The 15666-nt window shown below is 34.6% G+C and overlaps 1 protein-coding gene across 2 annotated transcripts; it reads left to right on the top strand.

Annotated features, from left to right (window-relative positions):
• Window positions 1-5658: 5658 nt before the first annotated feature.
• LOC114419152 (squamosa promoter-binding-like protein 14) lies at window positions 5659-12005 on the top strand. 2 transcript variants are annotated; one of them, XM_028384797.1, is made up of 9 exons: window positions 5659-6698; window positions 7771-8507; window positions 8641-8715; window positions 8826-8933; window positions 9015-9132; window positions 9309-9444; window positions 9528-9672; window positions 9812-10414; window positions 10860-12005. In XM_028384797.1, exons 1-9 carry the CDS (start codon window positions 6071-6073, stop codon window positions 11286-11288), a joined length of 2979 nt encoding a protein of 992 aa, XP_028240598.1. In that variant the 5' UTR covers window positions 5659-6070; the 3' UTR covers window positions 11289-12005. The 2 variants fall into 2 exon arrangements, with proteins under 2 accessions (XP_028240598.1, XP_028240597.1); XM_028384796.1 differs by having other exon boundaries at window positions 5660-6698; window positions 7690-8507.
• The last annotated feature ends 3661 nt before the right edge of the window (window positions 12006-15666 follow it).

Here is a 15666-nt window from a genome sequence, read left to right as displayed (position 1 = left end):
AGCTCTCGCCAATGAACGATTTCTCATATTTTTGTCAAGGTTGCCAAGACAGCTATGTGATCTACCATCACAACGCTAAGTCGTACCCTCCAAGGTCAAACAACCTTACGATCATCTCCCAAGTACCAATTATGGTCATCCACTACTCTAAGAATTGACTCCTCAACAACTCTCTTTACTAAAAAAAAGTGTATTTTCTTGGTCATGGTGGGGTTCTACTGTCTTTAGTACTGGACAACAACAAACTAGCATATGAGGTTAAGACATCGCTCGTAGCTCCATAATCACGTCTTTTTAAGGACCCACGTCCTCTTTAGCACTCTAGGTGAGCATTGTCATTCGACCTTCACTTCACAATCTCCGTTGTTTTCATAGCTAGAATGCCCCACATGATTTTCTTCGTCTTGCACTTTCCATGTCTCATCATGCACTTGCATTTTCATACATGTATCTCAAAATTATGCTAACATTACTAGACAAATTTTGTCGTCACAAGTACTTGAAAATCAATCGTATCACACAAACAATCACATGCATACACAAATTTTTTAGTGCTCGAGGTTCACACTCCCCTCGGTCTCCAATTTAGTTAAATTAAATTAAAGACATCATACACACAAACTAGCATTTTCCCATAATTCACACTTTCTGGGTTTTCCAATTTAACTTAAGACAGTAAACAACCATTTCATGATAATCCATACAACAATTTACACACCTAGCACAAAATAACAAGTCAATTTCATTAATAAATAATAAAGCTCAAAACCCAAGTCTATTAGAAAATATGACATAAACATGCTCCAATTAGAATTAGCAAATTATTTTTAACACAATTTTTTATACATAGAAATTAAGTATCCTTTGTATTTGGAGTTTTTCTAAAGAATTACAGAGCCAAAAATGTAAGGAAAAGGGTAAATGCATTCTCCAACTCAAATTCTACACAACCAAAATTTCATCAACACAAATTCCATACATCAAAATTAACTTCTAAAGAAACAAGCTATCAATAGAGGCAACAAGAATTGCTATGGTTTTCTCCTCCCAAAGACAATTGTGGGTTTGAGTTCACAAGGAAGAACTCCCCTTACCTAGGTTCCAAAGCACAAGAGAGAGAGAGCGAGAGGAGAGAGGGGGGGGGGAGTGAAGATGACCAAATGTGTGACTTGGGTGGCCTCCAAGCTTGCATGCAATGGAGAATTTCCAATTTCCATTCTTCCTCCTCAAGCATTCTTGTCTAGCACAAGGGAAGAGAGAAAATGGTGACTTCTCTTTGTGTGCGTGTTACGTTTGTCTAAGAGAATGAATGAGAAATGGTGAGATGGGGTGTGGTGGCGGTGAAAGAGATGTGGGTAGGGTAGTGGAAAACAATTGTCAACTTGGTTTAAGGAAATGAGACATGTGCCTAGCTAGGTGTTAAGCTTAGGAGACTTTAGGGTTTAGGTGTCATGTAGTTAGGGTTTAAGGTTTTAGGTACCTCGAGTTTAATTTACATAGTGTAATTTTACATTGTGATTATAGTACAATGCAATTAATTTTATAAACTTGTATAATAAAATATATACTTAATTGATCAATTAAAATTTCATCTGCAAAGAATTATTTATTGGCAAAATTTTATGAGAACCAAATTAATATGCAACTTTAGAATTTAAATAAATTCAACCAACATACAAAGAATTTAATTAGTTTAGAACATTGTAATAAATATTTAAATACAAAAGTACAAACAATTCAATTACAAACTAATTTAATTACAACCAAATAGTTCAAGAAATAATCATAGAGAAATTAACTACAGAGATATGTGTGTGTGTGTGTGTGATTTTGTAAACTTTTCAACTTAACCATTATTAAAAAATACCCATTCTATTTATTTTCCTTAATTACTTTGTGATTACTAACTATAATTAATTATTCAACCCACATCATTTTTCATTAAAAACAAATAAAGTTTAAATAAATCCTAACCAAATCACATATGTGTGTACTTATTGGGTTGTTACAAGTGTCATCTAACATCCTCTCGTACGTACCAAGAAAATTGTATGTTCTATGATCTTGAAAGGATGACCCTTAGTGAGGAGTTGTCTTAAGATGATTGGATGGCTATAGGCAGTAACAATGAGAAAGTTTGTCGGATTAAAGGCCTTGGGGAAATGGTGTGAAGTTGTGACAACTTGACTGAGGTTGTAAGTCTAGTTATGATTGATGGACTCATGTAAAACAACTTGGCATTCCTGACAAAAATGGGGCTTTATCTATGGTTGGTGAGAGCGTCATGTCAATTATACCAAACTAGGATGTGTACTCTGAATTGTTATCCCACTAATTTGCATAAAATCATTAGGACCTGAGAGGGGTAGTGGAAGTAGAGGCCCAAAATGTGTAAAATGTTGTGAGATAGATGTTCAGACTATGGTTAACTTGAGTGTTGTCCACTAGTATACCACACGTGGTGACTGTGTAGGTTGTATGGGAGTAATGAGTCCATTTTGTTTGTGGCTATCGAGAGGGACAGAAGATTCACTCCTATGTTTTCCATTTTTTAGAGAAAGAAGAATAATCTTGTGTGAGTGACGAAGATGGTGTGGATGAGCTACATTAAGTGTCTTAGGTGTAATGGACATGATAGAGAAAGAGAAGGATTTTCCTTAGGATGCCTCATGTTTTCAGTTGGGATGGGTTTTATATTGTTCTTATTGATTGAGTCACTACTTTGAGTTTTAACCTTTTCTTGTAATGAAAAAATGACCAATTAATTAGGGTTTCATTATCATGATGTATATTATTTTTATTATAAGTGACTCAAATGTATAATGTGTTAAATTTCAAGGAGGTAAATGCATAAGTAATTATGAGTATGAGATTTGTGTAATGATGGATAATATGATATTTTTAGTTAATGAAGTTCTATTAAGTTCTAATGGTGTGTCAGGGATATGATGTTTTGACAATTCAAGTTTAATTTATTAAGAGATCTATTTCACCAATGGGGGCTTTAAAATGGATGATAAGTTAATAAGGATGATTCCTTCTTGAAGTAAAGAATAATAATGCTTTAAAGTAAAAAGGAAACAATGAAAATAAAACCAGTGTAATGGAGGGTATTATAGAAACCGATTAAGAGTCAAACCAAAATTGATGAAAATGATATAAAATTGGTGTAGAGAATCGGTTTGAACTAATACTTTTTTTAAAATATATTTTTTAGTTTTCATATTTAAGCTAAAATATTTTGAAGATAGGTAAAATCACAATTAGTAAGGTTGGTATAAATTATTTTATCCATTATTATTAATTTTTTTTCTTATAAAACATATAATTTAGTCATTTATATTAATTTACATTTTACATATCTTAATTTCTTATAATTTTATATTATACTCATTTGCAATTTTGTTTTTTTATTCGATATGTAATATTATTATTGTTGATTGACATTGTTGTATTTTATTAAAATTTAAACCTAAGTATTAAGATATTGATGTACATTTTTATTTTTACTTTGAATGTTAAGAACCTACAAATTGATATTTTTATTTTTTGTTTTAGTGTTATCAAGGTATTATTATTATTATCATTATTATTATGATTATTATTATGATTATTATTATTCATACCAATTCGATTATGGTTGAACCATTAAACCTTAAATTAAGGCTTTGGCCGGTCCAGTTTTGAAAATATTATCCTATACTCCCTAATTATTGAGATAAATCCTAAATCTCTTGTGACGTGAAATCTTTTGATGAGATTCATTTTAATGAAGCGAGGAAACATAAAGTTATCACGTTTTCTTTGTTTTTGGTCTTTCTTTCAATTTTTTTGACACAAAGAATGTATACATATTGAGAGTTACTATTTTTTTTTATTAAATAGAGCTTAATATCTAGAATTATAAGGTCTAATAATTATTTATGATATAAAATTATATATTCATTTTTTTTACAACACTTTCTTTAGTTAGTTAAGAAGGCCAAGATGGTTATCTAGTATTTTTTTTCTATCCTCCTTCAAATGCAATTCAAATTGAAGTATTTTTGAACACTGAATAAGAACATGTGTTGTGTGCATTTGAGGGGATAAATACCTGAGAGATTTACATCAATGAATCATAAGCAATCATACAAGTGAACTTAACACCACACTTTAACTCAAAATATTAAGACTTAGTTTATAAGTCTTTCTTTCACTTATATGTTGCTCAACTTTTTTATTTTTATCCAATATAGAACTTCACCTTCATACTTGTACTCTAACAATAATATTTCTCTCAAGTGTGAGTTTCTTTCACATGACAGTTTTCCCCTCAAGTGGAAGTCATTTTCAATCTACGAGAACTCAATGACAGTCCTTAGAACTCAACCGTGGTTATCTCACTCTGTCTAACCATTGCTGTCAACATGCTCTAGTGGCTTGTGTAGCTACTTTCTCCCATTTCATGACTTCAAGACATGTCGTCTGATTTTTCATGCATGAACTCACCCGCTAAAAAGACTTTTGATATAAAAGATTTTCATGTTCAATGATCCACTATCAATTCCATTTTACTCATTTGAGCTAATCACCAAGTCAAGTCGTTAATTTTGATAGCAATTATTATACATTTGAAAGGATAAACACCAAAAAGATATACACCAATAGATCATAAACAACCACATAAATAAACTTGACACCACACTTTAAATCAAAACCTTAAAACTCAATATTTACGAGTCTTTCATTCACTTATATTTTTCTTAACTTTTTTATTTTTACTTAATATGAAACTTCATCCTTACAACATTACTCCAACAAAACATCTTTCCCGGTAGTGCAACTTTTTTTTTTTTGACCCAACCGCCTTTTTCTATATACAAACAAAATAAAGTTGAGCTAACGAAAGGATTAGATCCAAACCCATACTAATCCAGTCTATATACAATTTTATCTGTAAGCAGTGAGAATGTATTTAATTACCCAAAGAAATACAACAATTAAAAAAGGGATTTCCGTACCAAAGCCACAATTCTTCAACCATTAAACGCGTTAATTTCAATATTTTCAATCATACACACTAGCCACTTTACATGTACGGCGCCCATGCCTCAAGATAATTTGTTTTCCACGATAATTTTGATATATAATCGCTGGCCTACCCAAATCAAACCAAAGACAATACGCTACAACGAAAAAGGCTCAAGAGCGAACCGAACCCGTGAGCAGCGAGTATGGTATTATTATTATGGATGACATGACATGATGGGATAGCGATACGACAAAATAAAGCAATCAATAATCCAAAGACTAAATACATTGCTGTGAGGTTTCACTACATTATATATATATATATATATATATATATATATATATATATATATATATATATATATATATATATATATATATATATATATATATATATATATATTTGTATGTAATTTTTTAACATAATAAACATGTTTAATTTTTAAAGTATACAAAATTTCTTGAATTAATTACAATCATACATTAAATTAAATCTCTAATTCGGTAAATTACAAATAATGATCTTTAAGAAAAAAGAAAAAGCAAAGAAAACAATAAGAGCAGTGGAATTCCCATCACATCCCTCCATCTTAAAAGTGGTGCCACTGTTACGTTACAGACCCCTTTACCTGAAAAGCAAAACCCAAAGCACTCGTACGGAACCCTCTAGTGGGGACTGCCAAAACGAAACCTCTTGGATTCTTCTATAGTCGGCTCCTTCTATAATCCCAAACCCCCCTCAAAACTCACTCTATCTACCACTTCTGCCACTCCCACCCTCCAACAACAAAGACTTGACACGATTACACAAAGTTAACAAAGCACAACACATCCCTTGCAAGAAAGAAACCTAAAAGCCAAAAAAAAAAGGAAAAGAAAAGAAAAAAAACCTGAATCCTCTTGGACTCTCTCAGCTCTCAGATCTGAGTTCCAGAAATTAAGGATTCCCTTTACTTTCCCTTCTCCTCATGGATCTTTTTCTTTCAATTTTAGATAAATAAATCACAAAAAAAAATCAAAGATCCTTTTTTCCTATTTTTTTTTGCCGTTGAAAAAAATGGAAAAGGTGGCTCCGCCTCCGATTCTGATGCACCGGAAGCGCGATCTATCGTACGACATCGTTTCGGCGGGTCCGAACGAGAGCTGGAGGTGGGAGTGGGACAGCGTGCGTTTCGCAGGAAAACCACCGCCGCCGCCACCACTGTCCCCAAACAACGACGTCGTTTTCGAGGCGGAAAGTGTCGTTCCTCCTCTACAGTTAAAGCTCGGAGGAACAACAAGAGTGAATAACAATAACATCAATATCAACGTTAGCAACAAGAGAGTTAGGTCGGGGTCCCCCGGAACGGCGTCGTATCCGATGTGCCAGGTGGACAACTGCAGGGAGGATCTGTCGAAGGCGAAGGACTATCACCGGAGGCACAAGGTGTGCGAGGCTCATAGCAAAGCCTCGAAAGCGCTTCTCGCGAATCAAATGCAAAGATTCTGCCAGCAGTGTAGTAGGTTTCACCCGCTCTCGGAGTTCGATGAGGGGAAGCGGAGCTGCCGCCGGAGACTCGCCGGACACAACCGGCGCCGGCGGAAGACGCAGCCGGAGGATGTTACCTCGGCGACTCCCGCGCCTGCTGCCGCCGCGAATTTGGAAATCTTCAACTTGTTGACTGCTATAGCTGGAGCTTCGCAGGGTAAGACCAAGTCTTGTTCATTTGTTTTTTAGTTTAATAGAGTTCTATTATAGAAATATTTTTCTATTGTGAAATACAAGAAAATTGGATTCTAAATAATTGTTTTTTTATAATGTTTTTTTTTTTTGCTTTAAATAAGTTAATTCTAGTTCAATTCAATTGGAATAATAATGATAACATCACGTATTAAAGGAGTATTTATTTCATGAATAGTTAGATTTTTATCTTGAAGCTGTGAGAAGTAATTAGGGTAAACTGCTTAATTTTCAGTCAAAACTAATCTTTGTTTCTCTAATTTAAAAACACTGATTTTGGTCTTATTTACTATGATGGGTGGATTTCTGCCCTCACCCTACGATGTTTTTTTCTTTTGTTTGGTTGGATAGAAAATGAAAAAAAAAATGATTTTATAAGACAAAAATTTAAACTTTTTTTCCCTTTAATTTTCTCTTCAATTTAAATTTCAAAATTTTCTTTCCTCCCTACCAAACATAGGGGAAGTTTCATAAAGAGGATCTGAATTTAATCAAATTGATGATACGAAAACCAAATGATTGTTTGAGGCATATGGACTAAAGTCAATTTTGATTGAAAATTGAGGGACTTAAAACACAGTTTACTCAAATAAATAATTAATTTTTCGAATTAAAACCTGATTAATCTAAAACGTGCTGAATAGTTGTTTCATAGGGTTTTGGAGTGTTAATTATGAATAAAACAGTTGTTGTTTTTTTTTCTTTTTATGTTAGTTAAGAAAACATGTTTTTTTTTCCAGAATAAACTGATGTGAAAAATTAGATTAAATAATTAATTTTAAGTTTTTGAAAGAACTTGTGCAAAAAAGAAGCAATTAATTGTAGAAATAATGACTTGTTTATCAGGAAAATAAGCCAAAACCATCATACCCTTGTTAATTATGGTTTTTCCTTTCTAGTGTAAAACAAGCATGCACTAAGTTTGTTTGTGTTGGGATGATTATTGTCACGTGTAGGAAAATTTGAGGAAAAAAGGTCACAAGTTTCGGATAGAGAGCAGCTTGTTCAGATTCTCAATAAGATACCTTTGCCTGCAGATCTTGCAACCAAGTTGCTGGATGCTGGGAGTGGTAATGTTAATGGGAAAAAGGATCATGTGCAATTGCAGACACCATCATCCTCCTATCAATGTCACGAGTCTCATGACCTACTGAACCACACCCCGGCTGCCCCGTTAACTATGGACTTGCTTGCTGTTCTTTCCACCACTCTTTCTGGGGGTTCTGCCCCTGATTCCAGTGCGTCACCCTCTCAAAACCGCAGCTGCAGCAGTGATGGTGGCAGTGCTGACCAGACGAGACAACAGCAATTCTTTTCGGTTGGTGGAGAAAGAAGCAGTAGCAGTTCCCAGTCTCCAGTTGAAGATTCAGATTGTCAAGAAGTTCGAGTTAATTTACCACTGCAACTCTTTAGCTCCTCTCCGGAAGATGACAGCCTGCCTAAACTAGCATCTTCTAGAAAGTATTTCTCGTCTGACAGTAGTAACCCTGCTGAAGAGAGATCGCCATCGTCTTCTCCTCCTATTGTGGAGATGCAGTTTGATTTGCAGGATGGGGCTAGAGGTCTCAAGCCAGAGAGTATATCCTCTGGAAGAGGAGTTAATGCAAATAAGGAAGCCAGCCAAAGTCATAGTTCTAATATCTCTCTTGATCTATTTAAAGGGTCAAATAACTGGATCCAACAACCTAGTTCACTTCAGAGTGTTCCATTCCAAGCTGGGTATACATCTTCGGGCTCTGATCATTCACCTCCCAGTTTGAATTCAGATGCTCAGGTAGTTAGTTTGCGATTTACAGTCCCATGTTTTTTTTACTTAATTTGTATGTTGCTTTATCTGTATTGTATTTAAGCTTAGCTTAGGGTAATTAATCTTCTGAGATTGAATCTATTTTGTGCTTTTCCAACAGGATCGCACTGGGAGAATAATGTTTAAACTATTTGACAAGCATCCCAGCCATTTCCCAGGAACACTGCGAGCACAGGTGTTTGCACTTTCCTTTAAAATTTGATCTGGCAAAGTTATTTTTATTAATGAAATGTCCTTTTGTCAAATGTGAATATATCATGTGTTAATAACTTTTTATTTTTCTAGATTTACAATTGGCTATCCAATAGGCCATCAGACATGGAGAGCTACATACGGCCTGGTTGTGTGGTCCTATCAATTTATGCTTCAATGTCTTCTGCTGACTGGGAGAGAGTAAGTGAACTGCCGTGATGTATATTTTGCAGCTTTTACAATTCTATCTTGCTGATTGCTTGCACATTGTGTTTTGTGCAGTTAGAAGAAAACTTCCTTCAACATGTTCATTCTTTAATTCAAAATTCAGATTCTGATTTTTGGAGAAATGGAAGGTTTCTGGTTCATTCTGGCAGTCGGTTAGTTTCACACAAAGATGGTGAGTACCATAACTAGTCCTGATCTGTGACTGTGGTCTATCTCTTTTTATTTTAAATTGAATATTATTATGTTGAAAGCTTTGCTCTTTGGACTATTTTTCTTCTTCCATAAATTGGATATAGCTGGATTTCTCATATCAAGGGGTTGAATGATCCATTTCATCTGAAATTCCAGGGAAGATTCGCATATGCAAACCATGGAGAACATGGAAGTCTCCAGAGTTGATATCTGTGTCCCCTTTGGCAATTGTTAGTGGACAGGAAACCTCTATTTCATTGAAGGGTAGAAACTTGTCAACTCTTGGCACAAAGTCAGTATCGATTTCCCATTTTGGATGTTGTGACATGCTTATTTCTGGTCTGTTTTCCTAATATTTGTCCCTCATTTTTGCAGGATTCACTGTACAGGTACTGGCTCTTATGCATCAGCAGAAGTCATAGGTTCTGCACATTCTGGTGTGATGTATGATAAGATAAAGTTGAGTGGTTTTAAAGTTCAGGATGTATCGCCTGGTGTTCTGGGTCGCTGTTTTATTGAGGTAGATTTCTATATTGTATAATCTTGCATTTTATAACCATAGCTAACTGTGTGCTTGCAGACACATGTATGTCTAGAACAATTTTAATGTGTTAATGTGACATATGCTAATAAGATGTGTGACTTATTTTTATGATCAGGTTGAAAATGGTTTCAAGGGTAACAGTTTTCCAGTGATAATAGCTGATGAGACCATTTGCAAGGAATTGAGACCACTTGAGTCTGAATTTGATGAGGAGGAAAAAATATGTGATGCCATTTCAGAGGAGCATGAACATCATTTTGGAAGGCCGAGATCAAGGGAGGAGGCTTTGCACTTCTTGAATGAGCTTGGCTGGCTGTTCCAAAGAGAAAGATTCTCTTATGTGCATGAGGTTCCATGTTATTCACTTGACAGGTTCAAATTTGTACTCATATTTGCTGTGGAAAGAAACTGTTGCATGCTAATCAAAACCCTTCTGGATGTGCTGGTTGGTAAACACTTGCAAGGGGAATGGTTGTCAACGGGGTCAGTGGAGATGTTGAATGCAATCCAACTCTTAAATAGAGCAGTGAAAGGAAAATACGTAGGCATGGTTGATTTGCTCATCCACTATTCTATACCAAGCAAAAATGGTACATCCAGGAAATATGTATTTCCACCAAATCTTGAGGGTCCTGGTGGTATTACACCCTTGCACTTGGCGGCATGCACATCTGGTTCTGAGAGTGTAGTTGACTCTTTAACAAGTGACCCACAGGAGGTAAGTTTTTTCTCCCTATTCTAGTACTATATGCCTTATGGAAGAAATGACACGTCAGTTGTTGTCCTAAGTAACAGAAGGAAAAAAAAAAATTGGGTTACACAGACACAGGTTCCTGTGGTAGTTATTGTGGGTAAATATCACTTGTTCTTTTCCTTGATGGCAGTGGTACTGGGGATTTTCTATTTTGGACCTCAAGTAAATGCATATTTCTCTAGCTGTGATGTGTCTCTACTAGTCCTGGCCATGTATTTGTGTTGTTTTCTTGTTTTTAAGGAAAGGGGGCAAGGGGAGATGGCATATTGAAAACTAAAATATATAATAGTTGAATTACTGTGTTGTTTGCACTTTAGCATACTTTTTACCCTCAACTGTATGGTTATATTTCTCAACCTTCATTCCTTGTATTCAATTTTAACTTGTGTGTTCTTTGTGCTTGCTATAGATTGGTTTGAAGTGCTGGGAATCCCTTGTGGATGCAAACGGACAAAGTCCACATGCCTATGCCATGATGAGGAATAATGACTCTTATAATGCGCTGGTCGCCCGTAAACTTGCTGACAGACAAAGGGGTGAAATTTCGGTAACAATTGCAAATGCAATAGAGCAACAGTCACTGAGAGTGGAGCTTAAGCAAAAGCAAAGTTACTTAGTCAAACGAGGTCAGAGTTCTTGTGCCAAGTGTGCGAATGCAGAAATTCGCTACAACAGAAGAGTTCCAGGTTCACATGGTTTGCTTCACCGCCCCTTTATTTATTCAATGCTAGCTGTTGCAGCTGTTTGTGTATGTGTTTGTGTGTTCTTCCGTGGTCGCCCTTTCGTAGGCTCAGTTGCTCCCTTCAGTTGGGAAAATCTGGATTATGGCACAATGTAATGCTGCTGGTGGGATACCCAATTGTTCGTTTTTTTCCCCTCATATGGAAAAACTGCTTCTGTGGGAAAATGGGGAATTTTGTGTCAAGAGCCCAATGTAAACATATCATGTGGTGATGTAGAGTTGTGGAGAGATGTTAGGCAGATCCGGGAGAAACAACAAAGTATGGCTGCCTTGTGTATAGAGATTCTGACTTGAATGCTGCATATTTTCTTTAATGCCTGAGTTTAAGGATATAACAAGCTATGACCTGAATGTTTATCGATTGGTGTTGGAAGTTCTGAGTAGGGGAAATCTTCAGCTTTTTTGGCCTGATTAAACTTGACATTCCAAATTTAAGTTGGAATGGAATGTGGAATTGTGGCCACAAAGCACAAACAATTATGAAAGCAGTAAGCATTGGGAATAAAGAGAATTGTGGTGAGTAAATGTTGGTTATTGCTGGTGAAGGTCAATACCTGGGTTCGTTGCCTCCTTCCCAACACGATAAACCAATAAAAGTTCCATGCTTTATTTTTCCGGTTAATTGTTCTGTTATTTTAAGTCAAAGTTACAAGTCCAAGGTGTTCTGATGCATTAGTTTTCGACACTGTAAAGTTTGATTTGAGGTTACTGATCATAGGGTAGACCATATTATTATATGATTAAAAAGTGTAATATATTTCAAGTTATATCTGATTTAATTAACGTTTCAGATTCGTTTTCTGTTTGTTCCGAGATTCAGATTGTTATCCCGTCAGCCTACTACATCCTTCCAATGCAAGACGTTCAAGTTAGTGGGACACTAGGGGTGTGCAATGAGAAATGATGAATGCTTGACTAGTCAAGAGTTTTTTTTTTATTTCTATCAGTGTTTATTTTCTGTGACTCGTAGTTTGGTGTAACTGATAACAGAGTCCGAGGGAGTAACTGATGCATTTATGTATGTATAATAGATAATGAGATCTTCCGTTAGATTTCAGAAACTGTTAGAAGCAGGATTGAGGGTTTGCTACTAACAGGTCCAGCACATTTTGTAGATGGTTGAGAAGATTTTGTTGGAAAAGATAAAATAAACTTTTGTTATTTTTATATTTTGAGGGTTAGTCCTATAGCTTCTGACTGGAGGGATATTTTGCTTTAAAAAAAAAAAGAAGATTTAGGGTTTGCTTGAATAGTTATGCACCGTAGATTGCCAATGTCCCTTGACCATGAGAGTGAAATTGGCGAGATTTACGTTCTAACGTGTCTTGGAAAGTGAGAAACGCGTAAAACCATCGAACTATTGATATCTTGGATGGACATGGTCCATGTGATGGGTTCGGAACACTTTCTCCTCTTTACACTTCATCCTTTTTTAAATTGGGAGTGTCTTCGTTTGACTTGTTTTTAGAAAAAAAACGTGGCACATGGTGTGAGATTAAGGGCCGAATCGTTTATTACCAAAATTAATTTCAATTGACAAAAAAAAGTAAGAGACGTGATTTAAAGTAAAACTTATTATTGAGATTAATTTAAATATATAAATTAGTTTTCTTAAATCTAGAACCAACAGGCAATGAAATGGGCACACATTCCTAACTAATATGGTGAAAATGGGCTGTGACGGCAACTGCTTCCTGCACTCCATAAGGACTTTTCTTCCTATACGGTGGTTTTTTCTTCTACATATTTTTTTTTGAATTTTTCAAAATTATCCTGTTAATAAACATACAAATTGACAATATGTATCTCCTAATTTTTTTTAAAAAGATTAAAAAAATATTTTTAATATTTTTTAATAAATTTAATTATAATTTTTTATAATTATTACATTAAGGAGATTTCTGATTTTGGTCTTATCACTATTAATTTTTATCTAATAATATCTTTATATATATATATATATATAAATTTTAAATAAAAATCATAGGTTTAATAAAAATTTATGTCAAAAAATTAATTATTAGATCAATATTAATTGTCACAAAATTTATTATGTAAATTTATATGTGCATTAAATATACATTAAAAATTTTAGTTATATATAACAACATTAATTATTTTATAATATAATTGGTGTATTAGCTCAGTTGGTTACAGCGTCGTGCAATGATTTACTTCACAGGCGAGGTCTCTAGTTCAAAGAATAGAAAATTAACTTGACTCCTTCATGCATGCTTTACTCGGCTCGGGGGATATAGCTCAGTTGGTATCTCCCTTCAACAACCTTGCTAATAACATGAAAGTTGGTTAGAGGTATGGGCCCGGATTGCCATTACTGGATTGCCCGTAAGTTTATTAGCAGGGGTAATTTTGAAAAATTCAAAAAAGTGTTGGGTATAGAAGAAAAAGCCACGGTGCAGGAAAAAAAGTTCACTCAATAATTGTTTTCTACACCTTTTTAACATTTTGAAAAGTCTAATCTTAAATGTAATTTTATATTTTGGATTAACCTTTTCGGAATGAAATCAATTTAAATAGGTTTGGTAGTTTTCAGACTTGTATTTCACATGTTTGGTTTAGCCCGTCTATCACATTAGGTTCGACCAAATTTGACCCAATTCTTTATAGGCTTAAATGTATTTTTGGTTTTTATAAGTTAGTGTTTCTTTTTTCATTTTTGATCCCTACAAGTTCATTTTTCTAATTTTAGTCCCTATAAGTTGGCGCTATTTTAGTTTTGGTTCCTATAAGTGTTTTTGTTCTTTTTTAGTCCTTAAAATTTTGTGCTTTTTTTAATTTTAGTCCCTTTAATATTTGGATTTTTTTCATTCATAGTCCCCTAAGTTCGTGCTTATAGTGATCAAAATTGAAAAAAAAAATACAAACTTATAGGATTAAAAAAAAAGCAAAATATCTTACAAGAACAAAAATTGCAAAAGCGTCAACTTATAGGAACTAAAATTATAAGAATGAAAATACAGAGACAAAAAAAAAACACTAACTTACATGGACTAAAATCATATTTAAACCTTTCTAGGTCTCAAATTAAACAAGCTAGCCGATCTAGTCTATCAAGTTGAGCTTACTTTGACAACACTAAACCTCAACTTTATCTAACCCCCATTTTCATGCATTAGGGTCATAGGGTGAATGTAAAATGGAGGTTGCTATTGGTTCCAACAAAAATAAAAGTTCCTGAGAAAAGACCTTCTTACTCCTTACTAATTAAAAATTTACTCTTCTAAGGCTTTTACTATGTTGTTAAGAGAATAAGGAGTAGAATAAAAACTTAACCAAAAGTAAAAGCGAAAATTAAAATGCACAGCGGAAAGTAAAAGAGTAGGAAAGAAGGAGACAAACACACAAGAGTTTTTATACTGGTTCGGCAACAACCCGTACCTACATCCAGTCCCCAAGCGACCTGCGGTCCTTGAGATTTCTTTCAACCTTGTAAAAATCCTTTTACAAGCAAAGATCCACAAGGGATGTACCCTCCCTTGTTCTCTTTGAACCTAGTGGATGTACCCTCCACTAGAACTGATCCACAAGAGATGTACCCTCTCTTGTTCTCAGTCAACAACCCAAGTAGATGTACCCTCTACTTGTACCATAAAGAATGTACCCTCCAATGTGTTAAGACAAAGATCTCAGGCGGTTAAACCTTTGATACTTTGTGAATGGGGATACAAAAGATTTCTCAGGCGGTTAGTTCTTTGAAAACTTTTGTATAAGGGAAAGGGAAGAATCAAAAGAATTCTCAGACTGTGTCGTTTTGAATTCTTTGACAAGGGAGAAGGGAGACACAAAAGAATTCAGGCGGTTAGTCATTTGTTCTTTTGGAAAAGAGAGAAGAGAGACACAAAAAGAATTCAGGTGGTTAGTCCTTGGCGAATTCTCTTTGGCAAAGGGAGATGAGAATGAAAAAGATGAATAGCACAAGTTTTCAAGGTTTAGAAAAACCAGAAAACTTTGGAAAGCTTTTGGCAAAAGGAAGAAGAAGAAGAAGTTCAAAGAGACTCAGAAATCAATGTGGAAACTTGCTTGTGTAAAGAATGAATTGGACAAGATTGATTGATAGAATGAATTTAAAAGATGCAAAGATGTATTGAAAAGAAAATCAAAGCCTTGCTTTTATAGACTCTTCATATTTGGTCAAGAGAACCATTTAGAAGAGTTATAACCTTTAGAAAAACTTGAAAACCTTTGGAAGAGTTACAACTTTTGATTTTGTTCAGAAACTATCAGTGGTAATCGATTACCAAATCAGTGTAATCGATTACACAAAGCTTTTATGTGAAAGGATGTGACTCTTCACATTTGAATTTGAATTTCAACGTTCAAAGGCACTAGTAATCGATTACCAAAACATTGTAATCGATTACAACTTTTTTGAAATCAATTGGAACGTTGTAAATTCATTTGAAAACTTTTTCAAATTCATTTTGCTACTGGTAATCGATTACAACAATCTAGT

The sequence above is a fragment of the Glycine soja genome, chromosome 7 (genome assembly GCF_004193775.1).
Source record: "Glycine soja cultivar W05 chromosome 7, ASM419377v2, whole genome shotgun sequence".
In the NCBI taxonomy this organism is placed as follows: Eukaryota; Viridiplantae; Streptophyta; class Magnoliopsida; order Fabales; family Fabaceae; genus Glycine; species Glycine soja.
This window is presented reverse-complemented; position numbering and strand designations above follow the sequence as displayed.

What these genes read in the sequence shown, in the direction of transcription:
- LOC114419152 (XM_028384796.1), top strand. Translation starts at nt 6,071, where the DNA reads ATGGAAAAGGTGGCTCCGCCTCCGATTCTGATGCACCGGAAGCGCGAT. An exon ending in CTTCTGCTGACTGGGAGAGA is followed by an intron (nt 8,934 to 9,014) that starts GTAAGTGAACTG and finishes TGTTTTGTGCAG; the next exon opens with TTAGAAGAAAACTTCCTTCA. An exon ending in GTTAGTTTCACACAAAGATG is followed by an intron (nt 9,133 to 9,308) that starts GTGAGTACCATA and finishes CTGAAATTCCAG; the next exon opens with GGAAGATTCGCATATGCAAA.